Source organism: Mus musculus, chromosome 3, assembly GCF_000001635.26.
Source record: "Mus musculus strain C57BL/6J chromosome 3, GRCm38.p6 C57BL/6J".
Taxonomy (NCBI): domain Eukaryota; kingdom Metazoa; phylum Chordata; class Mammalia; order Rodentia; family Muridae; genus Mus; species Mus musculus.
The window spans coordinates 99211942-99226558 of record NC_000069.6 but is presented as its reverse complement, the minus strand read 5'-3'; the positions used below and the strand labels follow the sequence as shown (position 1 = coordinate 99226558).

Below are 14617 nucleotides of genomic sequence, written 5' to 3'. Positions count from 1 at the left end.
GTGATGCATCCCTGGGCTGGAAGTCCTGGGTCCTATAAGCAGGCTGAGCAAGCCTTTAAGCATCAAACGCTTTCTTCTTCCATGTTCTTGTATAGGCTTCCAGCATAAGGCGTGGCCCAGATTAGAGATGGGTCTTTCCACCTCAAAGGAACTGGATTAAAGACATGTCTTTCCACCTCAAAGATCCGGGTTAGAAATAGATTTTCCCACTTCAAATTAAGTGCAAATTCCTCACAGGTGTGCCCTCTATTTTTGGGTTTTAGTTAATTCCAGATGTAGTCAAATTGAGAACCAAGAATAGCCAACTTACTTAACCTTACTGCAGGTTAGATAATATAGGGCCTACCTGGGTCCAAGAGCTCTGCTGAAATTCAGAGTGATGGTTCAATTACTAACAAGGAAAAAGGAGAACTGAATGTTGGAAGAAAGCAGTTACTCAAAAATCTATGATGAATCTATGAATAAGGCAGTGAAAATCCGAGCAGCAAATTCAATAATGTGGTGTTGTGTGTGTGTGTGTACATATGTATTGCTTTTTAAAATGAGACAAAGGGGCTGGAGAGATGGCTCAGGGGTTAAGAGCACTGACGGCTCTTCCAGAAGTCCTGAGTTCAATTCCTAGTAACCACATGGTGGCTCATGGTTAATGGGATCTGATGCCCTCTTCTGGTGTGTCTGAAGACAGCAACAGTGTACTCATATACATAAAAATAAATAAATCTTTGTTTTAAAGAGGAGACAAGGAAGAAATCATGCTTACTACTGATCAATACCAAGGGTGTTCATTTGGTGTGGATATGGATCAAACAATAAGACCCTCTCTGTTAACCTCACTGTGTCCAGCATATTTCAGTCAGTGTGAGAGTTCTTTCCTCAATAGATGGATATGGAACAATGGATGGTTTGATGAGTATTCAGCTGTAGACTATGCCAGACGTGGCATGAAAGTCATGATAATGGTTGGTACAGAAATAACCATTGGGCTGAGAATGGGTGAGCCACACGGGGCTAGTTAATTTAGAATGGTGGTTGGACAGAGGGGTTTAGATATACCATGGCTACACTGAGGCCATTTTGACTTCAGTAGTGTCAGGAGTCAAGGAAGACAGTGGGACAGAGTAATAAACCTATGAAAATCTCAGGAAAGAACTTCCCTTGGTGACAGATGGCAATGTGTGAGTTATAAAGTGCTCAACCAGAAGGATTGCTCAGCCTTGGGATTATATTTGTTTAGTTTGCTGGCTAAAGAAAGCAGTGGGTAAGAGAAGCAGGGGCAGTGGCCAGGTTTGGCATCATCTTAGATATAGGGGAGAGAAGCAAGTCAGGGGAACATGTTCATGACCGTTCTGCATACATGTTGAGGCACACTGATCAGGGAATTGTCTTGGAACGGAGCTTGCAGCTGAGGAGGACTGAAGAACAAAGACCAGCAAGCAAACAGGGCAGGCCTAACAAGGATCTGCCAAAGAGCCAGCAACTTTCGGAAACTCATCATTTATTAACTTTTTTTTCTGTGAGCTCATGAGTACTTAGCTCCTCTTCTAGTACACACATTTTCTTCTGAAATAGTGCTTAGGAGGACACTTCTTGCCCATCCACTGTCCATGATGGGAACACTTCTTTCCCCATGGCTAGCTCACATAACCATGTCTAGATAACTTACAAAGTTTAAAGTAAAAAAAAAAAGTCACATAACCTCCTCTTATTGGGGGCAGTGTTTGAAAATCCGAGTAAGTCTCAGGACAATCCATTTATTTGAATGGAGAATGGTCACCCAAGGTTTTCTTGTGGGTCATGGTAGTGTGGTGAGACTGAGCAGTAAGAGCCAGCATTCAACACGTTTTCATCATGGTACCTATGTACATAAAACTGAACATAGCTTTCTTCCAAGGAAGAGCCTGTATTTTAAAATATTACTCAAAAAAGGTAAATCTGTTAAATTGGAGTTAAAAACAGAATCGTAGATTACATCATCTGCCATTCAGAAATACCTTTTGAAAATGATTACTGTCAGCCTGATTTATATGCGGGTCAGGCTGGGGAGGTTATAGGAAAGAGTATATTCTACCAAACCGACACAGTTATATTATATGTTAAATATTTTCACTTATATGAGGACCACTGAGTGTGACATCACACATGGTTTGAGTATGTTTTAGTTCTGAAACTCCTGGTGGACTGTAATCCCAGTTGTGAGGTATTGAAAAATATAGAAACCTGCTGAAAAGATGGCTTAGCAGTTGCGAGTACTTGCTCTCTTGTTGAGTATCTGGGTTGGATTCTCAGCACTCACATGGTGGCTCACAACTATCTATAACTCCAATTCCAGAGATGAGATTCTCTCTTCTGATTCCTGTGATCATCATCAAGCGTGCATATGGAGGACACATACATACATGGATGCAAAACACTCACACATAAGATGAATATATTTTTTATTTTTTTAAAATATTTTTTATTATTACGTATTTTCCTCAATTACATTTAGAATGCTATCCCAAAAGTCCCCCATACCCTCTCCCCCCACTTCCCTACCCACCCATTCCCATTTTTTGGCCCTGGTGTTCCCCTGTACTGGGGCATATAAAGTTTGCGTGTCCAATGGGCCTCTCTTTCCAGTGATGGCTGACTAGGCCATCTTTTGATACATATGCAGCTAGAGTCAAGAGCTCCGGGGTACTGGTTAGTTCATAATGTTGTTGCACCTACAGGGTTGAATATCTCTTTAGCTCCTTGGATACTTTCTCTAGCTCCTCCATTGGGGGCCCTGTGCTCCATCCAATAGCTGACTGTGAGCATCTACTTATGTGTTTGCTAGGCCCCGGCCTAGTCTCACAAGAGACAGCTATATCAGGGTCCTTTCAGCCAACGCTTGCTAGTGTATGCAATAGTGTCATCATTTGGAGGCTAATTATGGGATGGATCTCTGGATATGGCAGTCTCTAGATGGTCCATCCTTTTGTCTCAGCTCCAAACTTTGTCTCTGTAATTCCTTCCATGGGTGATTGTTTCCAATTCTAAGAAGGGGCAAAGTGTCCACACTTTGGTCTTCGTTCTTCTTCAGTTTCATGTGTTTTGCAAATTGTATCTTATATCTCGGGTATACTAAGTTTCTGGGCTAATATCCACTTATCAGTGAGTACATATCATTTGAGTTCTTTTGTGATTGTGTTACCTCACTCAGGATGATGCCCTCCAGGTCCATCCATTTGCCTAGGAATTTCATAAATTCATTCTTTTTAATAGCTGAGTAGTACTCCATTGTGTAAATGTACCACATTTTTTGTATCCATTCCTCTGTTGAGGGGCATCTGGGTTCTTTCCAGCTTCTGGCTATTATAAATAAGGCTGCTATGAACATAGTGGAGCATGTGTCCTTCTTACCGGTTGGAACATCTTCTGGATATATGCCCAGGAGAGGTATTGCAGGATCCTCCAATAGTACTATGTCCAATTTTCTGAGGAACCACCGACTGATTTCCAGAGTGGTTGTACAAGCTGAATATATTTTTTTAAATGTTCTTTCTGCTATCCCTAACCTGTGGTATCTTTCCCCTCCATATCCATGTTAATTACTCACCCAGCTTATCCAGCATTTGCTAGCTCAAATCTCTATATCTTTTGCTAAATAATAAGCGTACTGTATTTGCTGTCACAAGGTAGACTCATAAACATGGTCACAGTGTTGAACTGCTTATCTGAGGATGCATTTGTAATTCACTGAAGCCCCGGTCTACTTTCTAAAGAAAGAAGCAATGCCCACATAGCCAACAGAACAGAGTTGCTGAGAGTTAACACAGAAGCACTTAAAATGATTGGCAGTGAAGCCTCCCGGGTGTTGTGCCCCCAGGTGCTGGAAAACCCTAGTTGCTACTGATAGGCAATCTGTTTTCAGATCCATCTCAGGGAGGAACTGACTCTTCCTGTGCAAAAAAATTCAAAAGAGCCACCGAGTTGACAGAATGAGAAAAGAATGATCACAAGAGGATAACATATAGCTAATGACGACACCCGAATCCTCATGTTAAAGAGAAGAGACGGAGAACTGCCACACTGGCACAATCCTTCCTGCTAACTCACAACAGACACGGGCCACTTGACTGGAAACAAAAGCTAAGGGCTGTGTTGTGTGCACAAACGAAGTTTTAGGGAATGACTGAGTATAGGAATACTGAAGTAAGTAGGAAGACCAGGAGAAGCAGGAGGGCACAGAGAGGGAGCATAAGGATTGGGAATCTAATGGAGCTCAGAAGATTGTGGACTAGCAGGGTCTGACCACTGCCTGAGGCTTGCTGGTTAAGGCATACCTTGGGCTCCCAATGGGGAGAAACTTGAAGTTAAGTATAAGCACGTGGCTTTGGACACACTGCTGAGTAGAGTCTCTCACTTTAAAGCGTGGAATTGAGAACTCCTATCTTATAGGGTTGATATAAATGTTAAATGCAATATTTAATAAAATAGACTTAACTCCCAGTGTATGGCAATACATACTGTATTATAACTCATTAGGCAAGTGTTGTTTGGAAAACTATGTGGAGAAACTCTACTGTCTCCATGAGGACTCCTTCAGAAAGTCCCAGGCCATGTTCTTGATCTAGTCCAAGCACAAGGAAGCTCCATACCTCCCAGCAGCACTGTCCAATAAGCAGGTCCATGTGGGCAAGTCCTCTATCTGCACTGTCTGGCGCCATACCAACCAGCCACGTAGTATTTGAAAGCACAGACAAGGAAGCCATTTTTAAATTTAATCTTAATGAATTTACTTACGTGAAAATATCTGACAGTGTTGTCTTCAGGACACACAGTGGTTAGGCATACCAGAACACATTGTGCAAGGCGACCCTGTGGCTTAGTGAGACTCCGAATTCTGATTCGATCCCTTAGAAGCTGGGTTGAAATCCTGTCTCTACCATTATTAGGAGCTGACCTATACTGGTTACATTTCTCAACCTCTGACAGCTAGCTCACCGTCAACCTTAGTCATATGAGGTTGATGACATAGTATTGTCTATTTTATTGGCTTATAAGGATTAAATGAGAGAATGTATACAAAGCATGGTTCTCAGTACCAGTGTGTATCTGAGTTACCTGGAAAGGTGCTGAAATGCAGGTTGCTGAGTTCATCTGCCAGTGTTTGGATTCAGTAGGTCTCAGGTTGTGTAGAACATTGTGATGCAAATGGGTTCCTGAATGATGCTCATTGACCTGGTCTGGGGATCTTCCCTGGAAAAATTCTGTGCAATATATTGCATTTTCAGTGTTCACCCCAGGAGCATGTGATAAAGGCTTGGTGCCTGCCCAGCGTGACACTACTGTGGCGGGGGGGGGGGGGGTAGTAGAAATACTGAGTTGGGGCCTAGTGGGACACACTGTGGTCATTAAGGGGTAGGTTCACAGAGGGGACTGGCATCCCATTCCCTCAACTTTTCTTCTTGCTGGCTTACCACCATAAAATAAGCAGCTGTGCTGTCTGGATGCATTTCCCTGAGGTAGGTAGAAAAACAAATGGACCAACCAATCATGGACTTAACCCTCAAAATGGTGAAGTAAAAATAAATAGTTTCCTTTATACAATTTATGTAGGTGATGGTTGCAGACATTTAGCACTGTACCCAATAGACATCAGAACTGATAGTGCTGGGAGTTGCTTTGTGATAACCACACTTGTGGTGTGCATCTGGAAGGGTGTTTTTTTGGGGGGAGCAGGAATCATGGTGGGGGAATCACACTTTATTAGAAGTCTCTAGCACATTTTCTGGTAATACTCTGATAACTATCATATATCAAAAAGATAAACCAATGAAGATGAACCTACTCACTGTGGAGAGGGTCTAGTTGGACAAGGTAGTGTGCAGTGGGATTTGTCAGGAGGCACAGTTACAGGCACCATGCTGCCTGACTGCTATAACATTATCATTTGAAATATTTTTACATTTCCATTCTCTATAGAGCTAATAGGAAATAACAATAAAATTTTCCTTTTGAAGTCAACCATAGTTGTCAGTTGTTTGTATTTCTAACTCTACACACACACACACACACACACACACACACACACACACATTTATTTATTCTTGGGCCAGCATGGTGGTACACTCCATTAATCTCAGCATCCAGAAGGCAGAGGAGCTCTATCAGTTCAAAGCTAACCTGGTCTACACAGTAGACCAGTACAGCCTGGGTTATGTAGAGCCCCTGTCTCAAGAAAAAAACAACCTGCTGGGCCTGTAAACAACAATGGGAAGGGGTGAAGAGGCACACTAGGCTGTATGCAGCCTTTGCTCTCAGCTTCTGAGGCGACAGGGTGTAACAGATAGCTAGTGAAACCTTTTCTTTTTTAATTTTACTTTTTTTCAGGGGGGTTGTCTGAGGGTATTTCTAGAAAAGATTGGACACTGAGTCAGTAAATGAAGACTTATCCTTGTCAATGTTAGCAGGTCCTAACCAATCCATCAAGGGGCCGCCTCAAAAATGTGGGAAAGGCCAGTTTGTTCTTTCCTTGAGCTGACCCATCTTGGAATGTCATAGTTTATGGTTCCCAGACTCCGGGACTTGCACAGGAGTCCCTGTCCAGTCTCTTGGCTCTGAATTCCTTGAACTGACTATGCACCACTGACAAGTTAGCCTTTAAGTCTGGTCTGGATTACGCTGCTGTCCTGAGTCTCCAGGTTAAAGACAGCATGCTATGTTTTCTCCCAGTCCTTGTAATAGTGTGACCCAATCCATATGGCAAATTGTTATTATTTTAAGTGTGTAATTTTTAGTTATGTGAATACAGGTGCATGCTAAAGCCAGAGATATCTGACCCCTTAGTGCTGGCATTTGCAGGCAGTTGTGGGCTGCCCAACATGAGTGCTGGGAAAAAAACTTCATGCCATTGGTCACTGAGCCATGCTCCAGCCCCTGGTAAACTAACTTCCTCTCCTCTCTGTCTCTCTGTCTCTCAGAACTTACCATTTATTTATTTATTTTATGTATGTGAGTATACTGTTGCTCTCTTCAGACACACCAGAAGAGGGCATCAGATTCCATTACAGATGGTTGTGAGCCACCATGTGGTTGCTAGGAATTGAACTCATGACCACTGGAAGAGCAGCTAATGCTCTTAACCCCTGAGCCATCTCTTCAGCCCACTCTCTTTTGTTTCTATGTGTCCTATTGGGCTTGTTTCCCTGGGGAACTTTAATACATTGATTGAGCAAGAATCTTAATTATATGGCAAATTTAGATTTTCTGCAGTAAGAGTCTTACATAACAGAATGCACTGACCCTGTTCCTTAGACGTTATCCTGTTCTAGTGTTTTTGTGTTTTTTGTTCCCTCCCCCTCTCTTTTACACTTTTTCTTTTTTTTTGGAGATCTTTTCCTATTGCCTTTAGTTCTTGCTAGACAGAAGCATTGCTAGGAGGTAGAGACCACAGAGCTAAACAGGCAATTGGCCTGGTAGATACAATTCCCAGTATTCCTAATAGATTTCTTTAAAAGGAAGGTGAAAAGGTACTGGTGGGCTGCCTCAGTAGGCAGGGGTGCCTGCTGCTAAGCCGGACAGCCTGAGTTTGAACCCTGGAATCTACCTGGTGGAAGAAAGCCAGCTTTTGCACTGTCCTCTGACATCACACATGTTTTGTGGCATGCATGCATGCGCACGTGCGCGCGCGCACACATACACACACAAATGCAAACAGATAAAACGAAAGGAAAGTAAAAAAGATCTTTAAAAGAAATACACTCAGTGATGCTCTCAGACTGCAGACATCTCCCACTAAGGTGCAAAAGATAAAACTAACTGGCCCAACGGGAAAGTGTGCCTGATGACCTGAGCTCGAGTCCCAGAACCTACGTGGTGGAAGGAGAGAACCGGACCCCACTAATCATCCTCCAACCGTGACAGACACACCTTAGCATGATCTCACCCATTCAAACACATACACTAATAAATAAATGAATTAAGAAAACAACATGCACCCCCCCCAAAAGTAAAATGTACCCTTTTCCCGAACCTAGTTGGTGTTTTAATCTGGACTCTGGGATACAGTGTCTCCTACTTCCAATTCTATGTGACAATCGAGGTGAACTCAACCTTAACATTAAAAGTAAACATTTATTTATTTTTGTGTGTGGGTAGTCCTGTGCATTTCATTGTGGTGTGTGTGTGTGTGTGTGTGTGTGTGTGTGTGTGTGTAAGTCACAGTACAACGTTGAGGAGTTGGTTCTCTCCTTTATTTATCACATGGATCTCAGGGATTGAACTCACATAGTCAGGCTTGCTTCACAAAAGGAGCCCTTTTCTGCTGAGCCATCTTGCTGGCCCTGCAAAATCAATCTTGATACAGGCCTTGGGATGTAAGCCAGGACTGCCATTCGTTTCAGCTGTGAACATGGACGTGCAGAGCTATACTCTGTGATTTCACAGAGCCTGAGGCAGGCTGAGACGGGAAGCTTCCCTTCACTGGAAACGTCAGATGCTTTAGACTTCGCTCCCACTGGAATCTGGCCGAGACAAGCAGGCATCTCCAGCATGAATTTGGAAGTGAGGCCATGGGACCCATTTTTGGGGTTTTGAAAGGTAAGTGTGACCAGAGGTGGCTGGATCCAGATTTAAAATACACAACCATTAGCTGAGTTCACATAAACAAAAATCAGTATTTCAGCCTTTATCTTTTCAGTATCCAAACTGAATACTGGAATGTTTAGAGGTCCAAAACTTTGGCCCTCAGAGCTTTGGGAGAAGTCTTAAAAAGCACCAGTCTTGGAAGCAGGGGAGCTAGGCCTTCACTCTTGGACTTGCTTCTTATTTACTTAGTGACACTGTACAGCTAATTCCATGTTCTACCCCTCAGTTCCTATGTGTTCCACAGAGGTAGGGTTTGGTGAGACTAAACTGAGATGAATGTAAAAATAGAAGTGCTTATTATGAATACAACCAGGAACACAGGCCCTGTATAATAAATAGATGGAACTGAAGCAATATAATGCTCTCCAATGACCTCCTGGATCACTTAAGTACAGACATTTGCTGAAATAAGTAAGTCAGTGTGTGCCTTTTAAGAAACAAGTAGGTTATTGTATTTTTACTTAGGCGCGCATGTGTGTGTGTGTGTGTACTCATACCATGGCAGACAAGCGGAGGTCAGAGGACAACCTGCCAGTCAGTTTCTCCTTCCACCATGCTGGCCCTGTGGATTGAGCTCCAGCTATTCAGCTTGGCAGCAGGTACCTTGAGCCCGAGCCACCTTGCTAGCACAAGTCAAGTCATTCCAATACATGAGGATAAACATCATCACATCATCATCACATGAGCTGCAAGAATGAACCTCTCTTTATGAACTGCAAATACCCACTGGATTCAGGATTGCAGCATAGGACCTGTCTGCACAACACAGACAAAGTGCACCTGCACAGTAAATACTGCACAAGCAAGCACACGCCATGGCTCAGTAATTGTTCACGTTTTCGGGAATACTTCAGACCAAAAAACTGTGTGTCATTGAACTGGAGTGGAAGAGCTGTGCCTGCCTCAGGGATTGGAACGTTGCTCAATTGACAGCAGTCATCAAATGCAGCTGATCATCACACTCAATTGAATTTGGACAGGCTAAAATCTGTGGGAGGAAAGCTGCCTTGACTTGAGTGCAGTGACTGGCTGACCTTGCTACAGAATCCCCACCAACTTCTTCACCTCCTCGAACACAGGAGAGGCCAATTCTTTGGCTTTTGCAGATCCAACAAGTAAAACCTTTCTTAAGTGGTCCTTATCCATTTTCAATTTCTCAATCTCCTTCCTGATTGGAGCAAATTTCTCAATCACAGCATCGGCCACTAGCAGCTTGTAGCGTGCAGTGTCCAAGCCTGCGCTACTGCGCACCACCTCCTCCACCGAGAGGCCCGACACGGCCGCGTGGATCGCCACCATGTTGGAAACACCAGCTCTGCTGTCCGGCTCGTAGGTGACCTCTGACGTGAAGTCTGTCACAGCCTTGCGGAATTTCTGTACAATCTCCTCTGGGCTGTCTGTTATTCGAACAGTGGCGAGTTTGTCAGGGTCCGATTTTGACATCTTGGAAGAAGGGTCTCGAAGAGATTTCACTTTCTTCATGGATGCTAGTGAAAACAAGGCAAGTCACCGAGAACGTTACAGTCTAGTCCTGGAAGACACCAACCCCGCCAGAGATACTGATTGCACAATAGCATGTCTTCATCTGGAAGAATTTGTGCAATTTATCAAACATGGAAGTAAAGACATCAGAAACAGGACTTGCTAATGTGCCATCCATAGCATGTATTGGCAATGATTCATCCAGTGTATGACTGACACAAAAGAAACGATGTCGGTTATACTGCCTATGCTATGCACACTTGAGGGGTACAAAGTTGCAGCTCAGGTCACAAGCCTTGCAAAGCAAGTGCCTTTATTCTCTGCCATCTCTCTGGCTCTGTGCACACTTGATTTTTAATTTTTGTGTGTGTAAATATATGCTTGTGTCATGGCAAGTTTGTGGCTAGAGAACAGCTTTAGGGAACTGGTTTTGAGGTAGGGGATCTCTTGTTCTTCCTGCCACTGTGCGGCTGGCCATGCTCCCGTGTCCACCTCCTCCCTTGCTGTAGCAGTGCTGCAGCTTTAACCATCTGTGGCCATCCTTCCACGTCTTTACACAGCTTATAAATTTACAGACACACCTGCACACATATACACACAGTGACAGAAACACACACACACACACACACCCCACATGGGGGTGTTGCTTCATAAACAGTGTTCTTGATACCTGCTTAGTTTATGGCCATTAGAGACGAAACTGAAGTAGGCTAAACAGTCATAGATGGAACACTGACCGACATTTTACTTATTGCTATGAAGGAGGCTGACCTCAATGCATGGGATGCTCTCAGCAGAGCTGAGGCTGGCGTTTCAGATGCAGTGGGTGGACTGCGCCCGTCTCTCCTGTCTTTCAGACAGCAGTGAGAGGTTCACCAGTGCTCTCATTCTGTGTGGACTATGCTGAGCAGCTCTCGTTCTCCTGTCGTTTGTCTCACTGAGGATGTTGAGAAGAGCAAGGTGCATCGGCTTTGGTATCAGAAGCTGCCAGGGCTCAGCTGGGTTACCGACTAGACACATGACCTTGCTGAGCCTTAGTTCGTGTGTAAAACTATGTTTAATTTGCTCAAATAAAATGTTATTTTATACATGCAATCTATTGACATATATCTTAGAAATCAAAATTATGATTTTTCTTTTTGGGGGGAGGGTTGTTTTTTTTTTTTTTTCGAGACAGGGTTTCTCTGTGTAGCCCTAGTTGTCCTGGAACTTACTCTGTAGACCAGGCTGGCCTTGAACTCAGAAATCCGCCTGCCTCTGCCTCCCAAGTGCTGGGATCAAAGGCGTGCGCCACCACACCCAGCAAAATTATGATTTTTAAAAGTTTCTCAAATTTTCACAAATTTCAAAGATTTATTTTATGTATATGAGTGCTTTATCTGCATGTACACCTACATTCGAGAAGAGCACATCAGGTCACATTATAGATGGTTGTGAGCCACCATGTGGTTGCTAGGGATTGAAGTCAGGACCTCTGGAAGAACAGCCAGTGCTCCTGCTGAGCCAACTCTCCAGTCCTCACATTTAAAAAATAAATTAAAAAAAATGTATTCTAGACTCCTAGTCCCACGTGACCCCCGGACAATAAAGATTCTGTTTTGGATGCTGGAGCCTGTCAGTGAGAAAGCCACACTTAGTGCCAGTCAAGTCCCAGGTCTCCCGTCTAGGCTTCAGTATAAACCCACTTACTGAGAATGGACTTGGGCAATGGAAAGAACTCCCCATACTTTTGGTTGAAACTTCGAGCTAGATCCTGAACTAGTTCCATGTGCTGGACTTGATCCTCCCCGACAGGAACGTGTGTGGACCTTTAATAAAACACAGACAGAAAAACTCAGCGAGGCTCCTTAGCTGGAAATATTATTGCAAGCAGCTGCATTTCCTGTGCCTACTTCACTGTTGGTGTTCAACAAATGTTTGCCAACTACAGAGAGAACACTGAGGCCCAATCTTTATCTGTGTGCTGAAGGCATGTTTGTCGACTCTGGTTCCGTTTCTCCCATCTCTAAAGAGTAGAGCCATCAACACCAGCATGACAGGATCTTGCCGGGAGGGAGCCACGGCATCTTCAATAGCACATGCTCTGTGCATAATTGTGTCTAAAAGCCACTCCTCATCCCTCACCCAGTCAGCAGATTACTCCAGCCTAGACCAGATGCCTTTACCTCAGAGCTGCGCCCTCACACTTGAAAGACACCCCACCCATTCTTCAAATTAGAGATGGCAGACAGCTCTTCCGGCCAGAGGTTTTCCTCCCCATCAAACGAGGCACATTTCAAGATCTTTCTGCAATATGCTTCTTCATTTTCAACTATTTGTAATTGGAGGACAGTTAACATGCTGTGGGGAACTCAAATGAAAATCTCCCAGTGCACTGTAGTTGCTTCTTAAAGACACTGTAGAGCGAAGAAAGCAAACTGCAGAAATTGTGAAGGGCACACCGGTGTTTACATCAATTAAGAAAGTTTTGTTCAAGGAAAATCAGACATAGAAGCTTCTTTTTACCTAAAAACATTGGTAGAATTTTACAGTTTTTCTTTCCAACTATTTCTTTCTTTTTTTTTTTTTTTTAAGATTTATTTATTGGTTATATGTAAGTACACTGTAGCTGTCTTCAGACACTCCAGAAGAGGGAGTCAGATCTCGTTACGGATGGTTGTGAGCCACCATGTGGTTGCTGGGATTTGAACTCCGGACCTTCGGAAGAGCAGTCGGGTGCTCTTACCCACTGAGCCATCTCACCAGCCCCTCCAACTATTTCTAAAGGCATTGCCACGTGAGAAGTTATGGGAATAGACTTTTTATATTTGTATCAAGTGTCTCTCTTTCTAGTAGAGATATACTACATATTTGGATTATTTATTACAAAAAGAAAGGAAAAGGAAAAAGAGAGAAAGATCCCAAGTGGGGAAAATCCAGAATGAGTATATTCAGCCCTCCCCTTCCTCAGCTTCCTATCCAGTGCTAGCTTAGAAGTACAGGGGAATGCCTGGGCCAAGAAGTGGGAGTGGGTGGGTAGGGGAGAAGGGCTGGGGGGAGAGGGGACTTTTGGGATAGCATTTGAAATGTAAATGAAGAAAATCTCTAATAAAAATTGAAAAAGTAAAAAAAAAAAAAAAAGAAAGTTTTGTTCAGGCGTTATGTGATTTTAGTATGCACACATGTGGGATGACTCTGGGAACATTGATGAAGGCCCTGGGTTGAACCCTCAGGACTGAAAGAGGGACAAAAATAATGATAATGAGAGAAGTAAAGAAAATTAAGACACACCCAAACCACCTTTTTAAACTCATAATACACTTGTTTTTAGAGATGAGAGGGAAATGATTTGAGAAAAGGAACAAAGCAGACTTGAATTTTATCAAAAACTAAGAAATTAGAATGTGGAAAAACCACTCGGAAAGTAAGAGAATCCATTTAGGATGATATCACGCCCACATATGCACTTTTTAAGTGTGGGATCTGGAGGAGGAACTCGGGAAGGGTGCCTGTGTGCAGACAGGTGACTGCAATGCATGGCTGCAGGGTTAGATTTGATGGCACAGCTACCGCCTCCGATCAAGGAAGTTTAATTTGGAAGACACACGGCTATAAAGTTTCTCCCTCTTCTCAAGCCTTCATTTCCTTTGCAAACTTTGATAATGAAGGTACCATCCATCTGGCTGGTTTCTATGGTTACTGAGTGTTTCCTGAGGTAAGAGTTCAATACATGGAAACAACTGATATGACAAACATTCACTAGCATTTGATACAGTGAGAGACAGAATGGTAAGAGAAAGGCATAGATGGCCTTATGGGAGGCACATTGACTTTCTCAAATAACCATCTTCTTTTTAATGGCCAACTCACCCTGCAAAACAGAAATACTAATGTTCAACCCCTGACATGGCCACAGCAGACCCACTGGCAATCTAAATTTGGGTACAAAACATACATGAAACTGATGAATAACCCCCACATATAAACTATTTTATAGGAATTCTGGGAAGTCCGACAGAAGGAAAACAGAACAGCTAGTGAAAGGGTGAAGGTGTGGCCAAGGCTGTGGCCCCTGAAGCGCTTCTTCTTCTGACCGTCTGAGGTCAGCAAGGTGGTTGCTGGGAAGCTGCAGAGGGCCTGGGAAGGCTAAGCCCCAGAAGGACCAGTGTTGGCTGGGCTGTGAGTGGTAGAAAGGCATGGGTACTCTGTACCCTCTGATCAGGACAGGGCTGCTGGGGCTCCTCTCTGGGGTACACAAGCACATGGCCCGCTCTTGTCAATGTCTCTTTGACTGGTCTTTGCTACTCTTACGTGGTAATTATAGTGAGACCCATATGCAGAGGTCACCTTGACTCCCCCAGACCAAATTAGCCAACAGAGCAGGTTAAAAAGCAATTACAGTAGCCCATCGGAAATCACAATGGACGGCAACTAACACAGAAAAAACAATTACCATAATCAATACACTTTAAGCACATCAAAATGAATATTTCCACATGTCAAAATGGTTCCAGATTCCCAAAGCCACCCACTAAACAAAAAA

The 14617-nt window shown here is 43.5% G+C and overlaps 1 protein-coding gene across 6 annotated transcripts in view; it reads right to left on the bottom strand.

The window, feature by feature from the left end:
- Window positions 1-5328: 5328 nt before the first annotated feature.
- Window positions 5329-14617, bottom strand: part of Wars2 (tryptophanyl tRNA synthetase 2 (mitochondrial)) — an 81124-nt gene continuing 71835 nt past the window's right edge. For 3 of the 6 annotated variants that reach the window (XR_001783742.2, XM_006502052.4, XM_030252815.1), the window contains 2 exons: window positions 11785-11903; window positions 5329-10100 (listed from right to left, as the gene is read on the bottom strand). Coding sequence is in view for 5 of the 6 variants with exons in the window: in XM_006502052.4 (XP_006502115.1) it covers window positions 9652-10100; window positions 11785-11903 (568 nt within the window). In the remaining variant the exon portion in view is untranslated. Of the gene's footprint in view, window positions 10101-11441; window positions 11708-11784; window positions 11904-14617 lie in introns of those variants that run through there. The other 3 variants (NM_027462.4, XM_017319717.2, XM_006502053.4) reach the window with 3 other exon arrangements.